The 13,667-nt window shown below is 53.0% G+C and overlaps 1 protein-coding gene and 1 long non-coding RNA gene across 4 annotated transcripts; one reads left to right on the top strand and one right to left on the bottom strand.

Annotated features, from left to right (window-relative positions):
* The first annotated feature begins 1,022 nt into the window (after window positions 1-1,022).
* Window positions 1,023-2,836, top strand: LOC112551509. Its single transcript, XR_003095795.1, has 3 exons — window positions 1,023-1,176; window positions 1,556-1,710; window positions 2,318-2,836. It is a non-coding gene; the product is annotated as an uncharacterized LOC112551509 (long non-coding RNA).
* A 4,205-nt stretch (window positions 2,837-7,041) lies between these two features.
* Window positions 7,042-12,861, bottom strand: LOC102368220 (fumarylacetoacetate hydrolase domain-containing protein 2). Of its 3 annotated transcripts, none has more exons than XM_006031153.2 (8): window positions 12,748-12,861; window positions 12,133-12,399; window positions 11,232-11,448; window positions 10,417-10,476; window positions 9,899-10,061; window positions 9,140-9,248; window positions 8,449-8,536; window positions 7,042-7,243 (listed from the first exon to the last, which is right to left on the bottom strand). In XM_006031153.2, exons 2-8 carry the CDS (start codon window positions 12,297-12,299, stop codon window positions 7,181-7,183), a joined length of 867 nt encoding a protein of 288 aa, XP_006031215.1. In that variant the 5' UTR covers window positions 12,300-12,399; window positions 12,748-12,861; the 3' UTR covers window positions 7,042-7,180. The 3 variants fall into 3 exon arrangements, with proteins under 3 accessions (XP_006031215.1, XP_025068616.1, XP_006031216.1); XM_025212831.1 differs by having other exon boundaries at window positions 9,152-9,248; XM_006031154.3 differs by having other exon boundaries at window positions 12,133-12,396; window positions 12,748-12,812.
* Window positions 12,862-13,667: the final 806 nt, after the last annotated feature.

Below are 13,667 nucleotides of genomic sequence, written 5' to 3'. Positions count from 1 at the left end.
TCGCTAACTGGCTGGAGGGCCGCACCCAGAGGGTGGTGGTGGATGGGTCTTATTCGACCTGGAGGGATGTGGGCAGTGGGGTCCCCCAGGGCTCGGTCCTTGGGCCCACGCTATTCAACGTCTTCATCAGTGACTTGGGTGAGGGGGTAGAAAGCACCCTGTTCAAGTTTGCAGATGACACTAAGATGTGGGTTGAAGTGGGCACGCTAGTAGGAAGGAACAGGCTGCAAGTGGATCTAGACAGGTTACAGGGGTGGGCAGATAAGAACAGGATGGGGTTCAACACTGACAAGTGCAAGGTGCTGCACCTGGGGAGGAAGAACCAGCGGCACACCTACAGGCTGGGGAACTCCCTTCTCACCAGTGTTGAGACAGAAAAGGATCTTGGAGTCATCATGGATGCCACAATGAACATGGGCCGACAAAGTGGGGAAGTGGTCAGTATGGCCAACCGTACCTTGTCATGCATCCACAGATGCATCTCAAGCAGGTCCAAGGAGGTGATCCTCCCCTTCTATGCAGCACTGGTCAAGCCGCAGCTGGAGTACTGCGTCCAGTCTGGGCGCCACACTTCAGGAGGGATGTGGCCAATATGGAGAGGGTCCAGAGGAGGGCCACCCACATGGTCAGGGGCAACAGGGCAGGCCCTACAAGGCCCTACAAGGAGAGGCTGTTCAGCCTCCAGAAGAGAAGGCTGAGGGGGGATCTAGTGTCAGTCTACAAACTAGTCAGAGGGGACCAGCAGGCATTGGGGGAGTCCCTGTTCCCCCGAGCAATCCTGGGAGTTACAAGAAACATCTGGCCGGTGTCGTTCGACCCCAGTACTCTTTCCTGCCATGGCAGGGGGTCGGACTAGACGATCTCCTCAGGTCCCTTCCAACCCTACCAACTATGAAACTGAAGTATTTTAGCCAACTACCGTTAAATGCAGCCATTGGGGTGAGAGAAAACCCTCCTGGGGGTTCCCTCTTTCTGGCCCCATGAATGGTTGTGCATAGTGGTACAACCTCAACAAGAGCGACAGTACCCCCAGTTTGGTGCTTGGGGCACTGGGAACTATGGCTCTCCTTTTCCCTGGCAGAGTGATCTTAACCAGCAGGCAACCGAAGAAAGAGGAAGCACTTTCCACCACATCTTTGAATGAAGTAGCCATTGCTGCAGTGTTTTGTCCTTGACGTAAGCATGTTCTAAGTATGCCTAATGCGCTATCGTTGCTAGCATATTAGCCTGTCAGGATATGTAGATGGAGGACCCCATCTTGTTATAGATCCCAGCTGGGCTAAGGTATGAGACGGGGGCTGAGCAGTCTGTAGCTGCCCAGAGCCAGAACTCTAGGCAGTGAGCAAACCCTTGAGATGCTGCAGCTTGTCAGGCAGCTGCAGACTTGATGCAGATTTTGTGGACTTGCACCAGTATTCATGCCCAATTAGTCAAACCATTTACCTCGCTTGAACTGGAAGTTATACTGCCTGCCAAGCCATCTCCCCAAGAGCAAAACACTCCCAAGTCCCTTATGAAAGAAATATTCAGAACTGGATTCTCGGGTATTTTGCAGGACTAAAGCACATTTGAAGCAGTTGCAAAGGGAATAAGGTGAGCTACAAGAGAAGAAATCATCCCTCAGGACTGCCACCTCATTTCTGACTTATTTAAAAGAATTGCAAAAAGAATATTCAGATTGCAGAGAAACACCTGCTGGAAAAAGTAACTGTAGGTATATTTTACTTATTCTTTTTTTTTTTTCTCAGACAGCAGCATTGTTGGTGGCTGCAACTCCAAAGCACAGCTGAAACATATCCATTGCAGTGGATAAATCAAATATCTAATATGTTAGGTTTATTTTAACATGGAAACTGAAAATAAAGTTCAACAGTAGGGAAATGAGTAGGTCAGGTTTTTAAACTTGGCTTTAGGGAAAACAGTGGTGTCAAGAAGCTCTCATCCTCTGATGAGTGTAGTGTGATTTCTGTCTTTCACCACACCTTTAAAATTATTCAGACGTTAGTTACTTCTAGAAGGTGAGAAAGTATTAACCTCATCTCTAGGAATTAACCTAATCTCTGTTACAGAACAGAAGCGCTTATGTTCTGGAGTCCTCTCAAATCTGCTTGCCCGGGGAAGTCTTCCACTTTGGGACGTTCCTTTGGCCATTGCCATACATTAATTTAACGATCTATTCTGCATGTTCAGATAGTGACATTACGTCATATTCTAGTGTTTCAAATAATGTGACAAATAAAGTGTTCAAGATAGGCAAGAACTTAGTGGAAAATGTTTGCTTTCGAAGGAATGTCTTATCATTGTCTCTCTTTGACAGTATGGTGTTTCCAAACTACCTGCTCTTCTGATGGGATCTTAAAGAATTTTAGGAGCTGAGAAGCACTTGCAAGTAATCAACACAAGATTACAACAGGTTTTGGAGTTACAAAAGTCACCAGAGAAATCTTAAAATGCTTTATACCAGGGGCTCCCAAACTGTGGTACGCGTACCCCTAGGGGTATGCAAAACATCTCTGAGGATATGCAGGAGAAATTGTGTAATAGCAGATTTAATTTTCATTGTAATGGCATTTACAGGGTTAAAATATAAAAAGTAGGCTGCTAGGGGTACGCGGACAGCTGCTAAATCTGGATGGGGGTACGCATAAGAAAAAGCTTTGGAACCTCTGCCTTATACAAAACATTTTAAAGACTCTCTTTTCAACTAAGCATGAACTATTTTACTTTTCTTTTCGAATGTAAATGTACAACAAAGACAAGTGGAAAGTGCTGCACCTGGGCAAAAAGAACCACCAACAAATTTACAGGCTGGGGGATGACCACCTCAGCAGCAGAGCAGTGGAAAAGGATCTTGGAGTCGTAGTTGACTCCAAGATGAACATGAGTTGTCAATGTGACAAAGTGATCAACAAGGCTAACCGCACTCTATCATACATTAGCAGATGCATGACAAACAGGTCCAGGGAGGTGACCCTCCCCCTCTATGCGGCACTGGTGAGGCTGCAGTTGGAGTACTGCGTCCAGTTCTGGGCGCCGCACTTCAAGAGGGATGTGGAGAATCTTGAGAAGGTTCAGAGGAGGGCCGCTTGTATGGTCAGAGGCCTGCAGGCAAGGCCCTACGAGGAGAAACCTAGACCTCTTCAGCCTTTGCAAGAGAAAGCTGAGAGGTGATCTTGTGGCTGCCTATAAATTCATCAGGGGAGGGTGGCAGGGAATAGGAGATGCTCTGTTTACTAGGGCACCCCCTGGAGTAACTAGGAACAATGGCCACAAATTGACAGAGCAGATTTAGGTTGGACGTTAGAAAGAACTTCACAGTAAGGATTGCCAGAATCTGGAATGGGCTTCCAAGGGAGGTGGTGCTCTCCCCTACCCTGGGGGTCTTCAAGAGGAGACTGGACAAGCACCTACCTGGAGTCATCTGACCTCAGCACTCTCCTGCCCAGGGTAGGGGGGTCAGACTCAATGATCTACTGAGGTCCCTTCCAACCCTAACATCTATGAATCTATGTATTCATAGCTCTAGTCCAGTATTAATGCACTTTCCTCCTGTGCTAGTAGTTCAGGACTACTGTACTTTAAGCTAAGGTCACATTTAGCTCTCATTGACATAGCTATGATTTGCACTCCATTTTAGATTGGAAAGAAGCAACAATTACAACTGCACATAAGCATTTAGTAAAATAAACTCCATGTTTTTAGTTGATTCTGTTATTTTTATTTCTACTGAGGAAAGCTACAATGTTCTGAAGACTCATTAAAGTTCTGAAAGGCAATTATGGTTTTCAGTGATTTGACTAATCACTTAATTTGAATCTTATCACAAACTTCTCAGGATGAGTCAATGAATGAAACTCTTGCTCTGAAATAAATTACTACTGTAACTCCTTGAGGCGTCTGTGGGCTAGTAATGGACATTAGATACTCAGGTTAACTTGATAATGAACGATGACTGATGCTCCAGCTAAAGTAGCCAAGATTGCCATCAGTCTCTTAGGAGAAAGGGCACAAATGATCTGAGGAATTTCTGTCATCACCACCTGCAGTAGTGAGTAAGAATGTAAATACTTGTTTTAAAAAATATTTTGAAACATTGCTCATTTCCTTTTGTTTCACTGCTTGAAAATGTGACCGAATTGCTTTTGTCAGTTTAGAAAGGGAAGCTTTTTTGTTTTAGATAAGCTTTTGATTAGTGGTCCTTCGTATTCTTTGAAGGGATTAAACACAGTAAGACAGAACATTTAGACATTGATTATAACACGTCGCCTCACTCCCAATTCTTTTTTGTTCCCACTTTCATCCATAAGTGTATGTTGTTCTTCCTTAAAAAGAAAAAATGCTGTTGTCTGAATTTCACATGACAGATTTTCAAAACCTCACTATTGGCTTCAAATGGCAGCAAAGAGGCTAATGTTGGATCTTTCAAAACTGGCCAGATCTAATGGGTGTGAGGTAGGTCAGTGGTCTTTGTGCTGTCTTTGTGTACTGGACTATGTGTAGTTCACAACACAGCTAAGCACTAAACCTATAAAAGCCAGCACTTGCTTCACTAGAAGCAGAAGGTTGCTCCTACAATGCACTGGATTAACTAAGAAACTCTGTAAACCCGTGCTCTTGTTCTCAAAGTGCTCTAACAGCCTTAAAGTGTTATACTTAAGGAAAAAACTACAATTTAAGCAGTACTGGAAGACTAATCTTGATATAAAGCTAGACCTACAACACTTGAAAATGTCTTTTTAAAGAGATATATTTACTATACATAGGATGTGTCTACACAAGATGCTTTGTGCCTATTAGCCTAATAACACTGCACAGTAGCGTGGCAGTTACAAACTCTGCTAATAGCCTACTGCATGGTGTTAGTAGGCTAATGCCAAGTAAACATCACAAAATAACTGCCAGCACTACTGTGCAGTAACTGTAGTTACCGTGCATAGTTCATACTTTATTAAGCAAGTACTAAACGAAATGCGCAGTACCTAAGGCACATTCATGAAGTGTAGATGTACCCACAGTTACCAACCTTTGATACTGCAGAGCATGTCCTACAGTTCCTGTGGGGGCTGGGACCCAGCAGGTGCCAATGGGGAGTGGGGGAGGAGCGGTGGCAGGACCCCCACGTGTGGAGCCCTTGGGTCGGCTGACATGGGCAGGTGGAAGGCTCTGATGCTTCCACTGCTGTGGTCTGCTCCGGGGGAAACACGAGGGCTGGTGACAGGTGCCAGGCCAGCCCCATGCATGGGCAATGCCTGTCCTCCCTGGCTGCAATGCTCCAGCTGCAGAAGTTCATCATTGATCTGTTTAATCTCAGCCTGGCTTTTCCTTTGCTACCAGGCACAAACTGTATGATATTAGTTTAAAGCCAAAAAGCTTGACATAGTTGTACTCCTCCTGCTGGTGACAGGGGTCAAGACCCTGAACAGAGAGGCAGTGCTGTTCAGTCACTTGACCAAGGAGCAGGGCACCCTCTTTGACCAGTTCAGGAATTCCCTATGGGAAACCAGGAACCTGTTCTGAAACAGACACACAAACCCCTCAGTTGAGGACTGCATCAAAACAGGACTGATGATGGTTGAAGACAATGGAGAGGAGACATTGCAGATCATATGGAGGAGAAAGGACTGGGGTCCTGCTTCTGAACTGTGCCACCACCGGAGAGGATGACAATGGAAATGATGACAGTGACGATTAGGATGATGCCAGGTAGGGAATTGGCAGGAGGTGGGGGCAGGGGAGAGGGGTACTGAGGCAGTTCTTTGCATGATTGTGAAGAGTAAAAATGATGGTGACAGGCACACAGATGCACGGTGCGGTTGTTGTGATGGGAATGAGAATGGTGTAACTTAAGGTGTGGTTTAGACTGTAAGTAAACCCTATCGGTCACGAGACACGTCTGCGGTGGTACAGTTGTATCTATGTATTTATAGAAATGGATTTTTGCAAAGGATGGTGCCTGCTGCATTCCCCCAATGTGGGAAACAGCTGCATGTGGCCAAGGGGGAAGGCATTTGCACTCTCCCCCTGGCCTGCTCCTTGGTCATTTGCCTGTGCGCTCCCCGGGGGCTGGAGGAAGGGGCTGTGTCATCTGGGTTGCAGCTTCATGCTGGTTTCCAAACAGCTGCAGAGATGCTTCGGTCCAGTCGCCCAAATGTCTGCAACTGCCCCTGGCTCCTGTGGCCAGGGCTGCTGTCCCCTGTACTGCATACTGCTGCGGCCCCCACTCCTGCCCCGGCTGCAGCCTGCTGGGGTTGTTGCTTTGCAGGGTCTCCCCTGAGCCTGTTGCCATGCAGAAGTCCCAGGCCATTCCATGGGGAGCTAAGAAGACTCTGGCCAGAGCAGGGAGGCGGAGGTGGGGAGGTAATCCTTGGTGTTTGGCTGTAATCCAACTGCTCAGACAGAAACAGATCTGCTGCCTGGGTTTATGCCTTGGGGTTGCTGAGAGCCCATGAGGCCAGATTTTCAGGGCTGCTGAGGCTTGGATTCACAGATTGCCCTCTGATGGGAGCAGCCTCAGCAGCTCCATAGTCTCATTGCAAGTGGCTGGTGTGTCTCCCAGTCCCTGCTGGAGCAGACAGGAAAACACTGGTGAGACCACATTGAACCTGGTGACTAATTTCAGCCCCCAAAAAATCCAAGGGGGAGGATGTTGTCTGGGAAGTGTTCACAAGGAAAGATGCAGTTTCAAGCCTGGTTGCAAAGCTTCATTGAAAAATGCAAGATTGAAGGGTTAATATTCCCCCCAGGCCTGGGAAGAGCACTGATGGGCTGGGAGGGTGGGATGGGGGTCTCCATTCACCCATGGATTAGCTACAGCACCTTTGCAGGTCTAATCCAGCAGTCTTCCTACCCTGTAATATGCTCGTAGCCTGCCTCTGGCAATAGCCCACCTACAGGAGCCTGCCTTCACGCCCCAAGCTGGAGCTGGGAAGTGGGCATGGCTCTGCAGTGCCCTGCCCAGCCCCCTTGGACGGAGCTTCCCCTGGCAATGCCCTAGCCCCCTTCGTTCAGAAGACCCCAGTGCTCAGGCAGAGAAGAGCTCAGTGGAAGGGCAGTCAGGGAGATTTATTGCAGGAACTGTGAGGACCAATGTCCCAGCCACCAGCAGGCAGGTGAAGTGCTGGGGAGATCAAGGTCCCAGTAGGCTCCGTTGCCTGAGGAGCAGGGCAGATGTGCAGCATCTTCAGACAACCTTGTTGCGAAGGGTTCCCAGCTCGTCGATCTCGCACTGCACCTCGTCTCCTCTCTGCAGCACAAGGCAAGCACCATCAGGCTCTTCCCCTGCTCTCTGCAGCCTGTCAGTCCCAGGCACTGCCACAGCCCTGGGGAGCCAGGCTAGCCCACCCTAGCTCTGCCAGCGAGGGGCCCTCAGCTACCTCCCAGCTTCCTTTGCACCACAGCAGTCAATCCCCAGGGGTTAGGAGGTGGTTCCTCATTGCTGTAATGGAGGTCTTAGCATTACTGTAATTCTGTTCCCTAGAGCTCAAAGTACTTGCCTCAGTGAGAGGAAGCACTAGGCTGAGTACAGCCCCACAACACCCCCAGGGCAGGCAGAGGTACAGTCACAAAATGTACTCCTTGTGGTTAGGACACACCAACACTGGGCTGTACCTAGAGTCCTGCCCTTCACATGTCTTCTTGAAGCCCTGGGCTCTGTGAAGCAGGCACCCTGCAGACTAGTGCGTCTCTGAAGAGAGCCTGAGCAGCCTGGTTTTTCCTGCTCTACACTCTGCTCTTGCCACCATCTCAGAGCCCTGTGCTCTCCTAGCTGTGACGGGCATGCTGTAGCACCCGCACCAAGGAACCACAAGCTTCTGTGAGAGCAGCAGCATCCAGCCTATGAGTAAAACACTCAGACCCTTCCTGGAACCTCTGAGTTTTTCCCGTCTCTGCCTCCAGAGCTGCCTTTACCAGCACTCACTTGTGCGTAAACAGATGCTTTCCCCTTGGCACCAGCAATACCTACTGCCTTGCTAGACAGGCAGAGACTGGAAAGCAGCTGACTTCAAGGCAGGGGCTTTGGCAGTTGGAGCTCAAAGCACTGGGCCTAGCCTGGGGGGGCCTATGAGCATCATGCAGACCCATGAAGCAAATGGGACCAGATGGGGTTGCTAGCTACTTCACTCCAATATCTTGCAGGCAGCAGGGAGGGAAATGCTCCTTGTTGCAGATTCAAGCCATCTCCTGATGAGGGCTAGGAGAGCTGCCACCTACACCTGAGCTCTCCAGAGAAGCAGGTTTCTACTGCAAGCAATGCAACAGGACCAAGAAACTCCCTTCCTTTGGGTGGGTCCCTAGGAAGAGGCGCAGCTAATGGGGAGCCTTCAGTGTCAGCCCTTCTGTCACTGCCATTCCCAGAGCCCTGCCTCCACTTTGAGGAGGGAGGGTTCTCCCTTAGAAAGCTGGACACTTCAACCAGCTCTGCCCCAGGCTGCTGGGGCTGATGCTCACCTTCAGAAACATTGGGGGCTTCCGGAAGACTCCAACGCCAGGCGGGGTCCCGGTGAGGAACACGTCTCCTGGGTACAGGGTAGCAAACCTGCCAGGCATCAGTGTGTCACAAGGGAGTCCTAGGCCAGGGGCCCAATGCCATGGGGGAATGATGGGTGCACAAATGCAGACCTGTCTGCAGGCTGCAGGGCCCAGATTCCAGCCTTGGGCTGCAACTACCTCACAGAGGGCTTGGCAGTGGGGAAGAGACCCAGGACGCCTGCATCTCATGGCATGAGTCTCAACTAGGCGGAGGAACAGGGCTACTGATATGCCTGGCCTTGCAGTGGGATTCACAGCCAGGCTCTTACTGCAGCCTGGGAGGAGTTAGGTACCTCAGAGAAGGACTTAGAGTAGCCAGCTCCCAAAGCTGACCAGGGGGCAACCCTGAGGGGAGGGGCAGAGACTTGCTGTGGTCTCCCTAACCCCAAATGAATGCCCAGCATTGGGCTATACTGGCACATGGACACCAGCCTGGCCCCCAAAAGGCTGGTATTCTCCAGGTGGGTGTCTTAAGTCCCTTTGCAGGTGCAGTCTTAAGGCCATTAGCCAGAGGCAAGAATAAACTCCCAGGCTCTCCCATGGACTTGCCAGGACAACCAAAGGGGTTTGTGTGGCTGCCAAGGGGCTGGGCAGCAGGGGTAGCACATACTGGGAGACCCACGAGACGAGCGTTGGTACTTTGAAGATCATCTGGCTGGTGTTGCTGTCCTGGACAAGCTCCCCATTCACTCGGCAGCGGATGCCCAGGTTATGAGGATCTGAAAGACAGCAGGAGGATGGTGAGTAGGGCAGGGGGCTGGATATTCCTCATGTGGGAATCGCATTCTGCCATGGGAAGAACACCTGCTACATGTTTGCCAGGAGAGGTGGCACCCATGTGATGCTGCCACCTCTAGGCTAGAATACAGCAGCTGCTTTAAGAGCTCCAGACAACCTCACACCAGGACAGAAAAACAGAGAGAGGCTGCTGGATCCAATAGAGAAAGCAGGAGGAAACTGAGTGAGCAGAAAGTGCTCAGCCTGGACACCACAATCCAGGCCCCTCCTGCCTGGAAATGCATCATGGGATTCTCAGTGACTCAAGACACCTGTTGCTTGGATCTCAGCTGATGACATAGGCTGGCACCCCCTCCTGGTCTGCTAGGAACATCACCTCCTGAGCTACCACCCACTCTGCACCACAGCCTGGCATCTCCCCTGAGGTCAAATACAGATGCAGCCTCAGCCAGCATCATGGGCCACCTCCAACGAGCTCCTGGCCCAGGCAGAAAAGCTGCAATAAAGGAGCCAGAGGGGAAGATTGAGGTGAAGAGAATTACTGAATCATACCAGGAGCCTCTGCACCCCTTCTTCCTGGTCACACCCGCTCCCCAACTGCAGCTGGACCCACCAGGGCTCCAGTGCCTACCTGATACAGCATCTTTGGTCACTAGGGCTGGTCCCAGGGGGCAGAAGGTATCAAAGCTCTTGCCCAGCACCCACTGTGTCCCGTTCTTCTTCAGCTGCCAGTCTCTGGCACTGACGTCGTGGCCAACTGTGAATCCAGCGATGTGATCCATTGCGACCGACTCCTGGGCAGAAAGGGGGACAGGTGTCTTTGCCCAGTGGCAGGCTGCAGCTGCTACTGGTATGACTGAGGAAACTGGGTTGGCTATTCTGAGCCCATCAGGCACTCATGCTATTGACAGGTAGTGGCAGGACACACACACACATGTTTCCAAGGGGAGCACCTCCCTGTGGTGGCACAATGGGGAATTGCTTCCTTCAGCCCTGCTGCTGGGGGTGCTCAAGCAAGGGCCAGTCAATGCCAGCTGTGGTGCTAGCTTTGTCCCATGCCCAGGACTGAAGCCACTACACAGATGCAGTCCAAGTGGATTTGACAGGGTGGGACCTGAAGCCCTGTCCCAGCCCCTTGCCCCCTTTTACCTGGATGTTCTTGCCTTTCTTTCCAATGACAAATGCCAGCTCCACCTCCCAGTCGAGTTCCTAAAGGAGGGAACAAGCAAGAATGAGGCAAGGGTCTCTGCCCCTTGCCCCAGAGGGGATCAGGGTTGGGGTGCCCCTGAGGAAGGTGCCCTACATCACCACCCTCACACCTAGGAACTGACAGGCTGGAGATGTGGTTGGCCATGCCCATTAGCTAGCAATGCCCCTCCCTTCCCTTTACCTCACTGCCCAGCACCACCCTGCCTTCCCCCCAAGAAAACTCCTTGTGCCACTTTTCAGGGGTGTTGGTTGTAGCCCTGTTGGTCTAGGACATAGGCAGACAGGGTTCTTCGGGTAAATCCAGTATCTTTTATTGGACCAACTAAAATAGTTGGAAAAATTATTCTTTGCGAGCTTTTGAGTACAAACATCCTAATAAAAGATTACAGATTTACTCAAAGAACCTGGTCTGCCTTGTGCCGCTTTTGGCATCGTGGTACCTAAATGTTGCGTTACTCAACAAAACCAGCAGAGGGCACTGACAACACAAAGCTGTCCACCAGTCTCCTAGTTTCTTGTGCTAGATCCTCCTTTTAAAAGGATCTCTGGGTTGCCCTCCATCAAATCAAGCCAGATCCTGGGAGCTAGGCCCAACTTGATGGCAGCCTGCTTTGGAGGTGGAGTGATCTAGCCTGGCTTTTAGCTTCATATCTCCAGTGTGTGTTACTGATACATCTGGTAGGAAGATTTCTGGGAGGGAAGGTCCCTGAACACAGCTGGGAGGGAACCATTGCAGAGGGGCAGGTGGGACTTACATTGCTCTTAGGTGGGTGCACAATGTTGTCGCAGGGCCCCACAATGGAGCTGGTGAACTTGCTGAAGATGATGGGTTCCTTGGGGTGCTCCATGCCCTGCTCCCGGCAGTGGTCTGCGTAGTTCATCCCCACGCAGATCACCTTCCCGGGGTTGGTGACAGGAGCCAGGAGGCTCACCTCCGAGCGCGGCAGGACGTGCTGGTGAGATGCGAGGGCCCTGCAGAAACAAGGGAGGGGAAGCTGAGAGGAGAAGGGCTGCCTGTTCCTTTCTGGGCCTGAGCAAGGGACTAAGGGATCCCGATCTCCTGGGTTCTGTTCCCGGTGCTGGTAAGGAGCTGCCCATCCCTTCCCAAGGCCTCAGCTTGCCAAGTGGCTGAGCTGGGAACAAACCCTTGCTCTTCTCAGTGGCTCAGTGATCCAAGCAGTTTGACCTCTGTCTCAGGTGACCTCTGAGTCACAGACAACACGACCTACAGAAGCAGCGTATGGCAGAAGGCTTGTGAGCCGTACAGCCACAGGCAAGTGAATCGTTGCTCTCCTTTCCCTGCTTTTTACTACTTAATCTGACCGCAGCACTGGATGGGCAGAAAGGCCTGGGAATCCGGGAGCTCGGGCCATAATCAGCTGTTGCCTCGCACGCACCAGTGCCGTCCCCTCCATCTCTTCTTTGGGGTAAAGCTGCTGGGCTGGACAGGCCGGCACCCTCCCTCCCGCGGCTTCCCTCCCGCCGGCACCCTTCCCTCCCGCCTGCCCGCCCTCCCTCCTGGGAGCAAAGCAGTGCTACACCAGGAGGGGAACATCTACACGTGGGTGATGTCGCTGGCTTGAGGGTCAGCTTGCGCCCTCCAGAGCAGGGTGTTTCCCTCCGCTCCCTGCGGAGGCAGCGCCAAGCCCTGCTTACTTCCTGGCTGCGGCCAGCGCTGCCTCCCCGCCCTCCAGGAACTCCCTCATTGTCCTGGGCAGGGATGAGTCGCAGGCGTTTAAGTCAATCACGTTGCCGCCATCTTTCTCCTCCAGCCCGACCCTGGGCCCGCCCGAGCTCTTCGTCTGGAACTGGACCAGCCTCATGGCTCTGCCTAGCGGGCTGCGACGCTCCCCCGGGCCCCGAGCAGCAGAGTCCCAGACCCGCGGGAAGGGCTCGCTGGCTCTGCAGCCACATCAGACCCTGCTGGAGAGAGACAGAAAAGTGTGGACAGGTCACCCGCGCGCCCAGACCCGGCTTCGTCCTCCGACCCCTAGGATGCACTGCCAGCAGCAAGAAAACTGCTCCTACGCGAGGCTTCAGCCCTGGCATCGCCCTCGCTCCCCAGGGAGCCTCCTGCCCCTGCCAGCGCCGTGATCCGTGGGGCAGCGTGCGTGAGTGCGTGTGTGTGTTGATCCTGGGGGGTGGAAGTGCCTGCGGGCTCCTGGACTCTGCCCCCACGACCCGCCCGGGCCCAGGCCAGGGGGTGGAAGGGAAAGGGCCTGCGGCGCTCGCGGGGAGCCTGGCCACAGCCCTGGGGGGCCCCCGCCTCACCCGCCGGCCGTTAGACGCTGTCAGTTGCTTCCCGTCGCCCGCCGATGGCGTCATCAGCTCGCGCCCCCCAGTGCAGGGGCGCGGCACAACCGGCGCTCCCCGCGAGCCCTCGCGGCCTCCAACCAGAAAGCGGTTTCGCGCCTTGCTGCCAATCAGATTCCCCGCCGCGGCTAAGTCCCGCCCACTACGCCCAACTCCTCTATAGGTCGGTTCTTATGGCGACGGGGGACGCCACGACGCCAGGGGCCTAGCGCCCCCTTGTGGGCAGCAGGAGCAGAGCCAGGGCCAGGGCTGAGGGGCGCCACATCATCGGCCCCGGGTCGGCCCCGTGCCTGGCGCCTCCGGGGAGCCCTGAGGGAGGGCAGCCGTAGCAGGCTGGTCCCACCACGCGGCCAGGGGCCGTGACCCCGCCATTGGGGTGCAGTTGCCAGTAGCGTCTGCACCAGGTGCGAGACCTCTCCACTCTCCAGAGCCCAGAGCAGCCTGGACCCACCGCGGCCACTCACAAGCCCTGGGCCGAGCCCCCGGGCCCCGGCTGTTGCCAACACATGAGATATTTTAGAGCGACTCAGTGCCAGTGCCCGTCTCATGCGGGGCTGTGAGCAGCTGATTTGGCGCTAGGATCCAAGCGCAAAGGACCAGGCGCCGCCGCGTTTGAAACCAACCCTACAATTTGCGCGTCGGCTGGTGACGCCCGCCACGCGGGCTCCTCGGACCCCGCACGACCTGACGCCAGCCCGCCGCGGGCGTAGCGGTCGCCGCCACACTGAGGAAAGCTGAACCCGGCGGTTCTCAGCCACGCTCCGACGTCTGTCTCGATGTGGGCTGTTGTGCTTTGTACGCCAGCTGTCGTATTCCCAGGAGGGGAAGGGGTGAACCTAGTGGCTGGCACCTTTCTAGACTCCTGGAAATGCCAGCTC

This window comes from Alligator sinensis, unplaced genomic scaffold (genome assembly GCF_000455745.1).
Source record: "Alligator sinensis unplaced genomic scaffold, ASM45574v1 scaffold453_1, whole genome shotgun sequence".
Classification (NCBI taxonomy): Eukaryota; Metazoa; Chordata; order Crocodylia; family Alligatoridae; genus Alligator; species Alligator sinensis.
The sequence above is the reverse complement of the archived record's forward strand: the minus strand, read 5'-3'. Positions and strand labels throughout refer to the sequence as shown.

Excerpts from the sequence above, each read along its gene's own strand:
- LOC102368220 (XM_006031153.2), bottom strand. The coding sequence starts at position 12,299 with ATGAGGCTGGTCCAGTTCCAGACGAAGAGCTCGGGCGGGCCCAGGGTC. Across the intron at positions 10,477-11,231 it reads TGCACCCACCTAAGAGCAAT|GAACTCGACTGGGAGGTGGA; the intron begins GTAAGTCCCACC and ends TCCCTCCTTTAG. Across the intron at positions 10,062-10,416 it reads AGAAAGGCAAGAACATCCAG|GAGTCGGTCGCAATGGATCA; the intron begins GTAAAAGGGGGC and ends CTTTCTGCCCAG.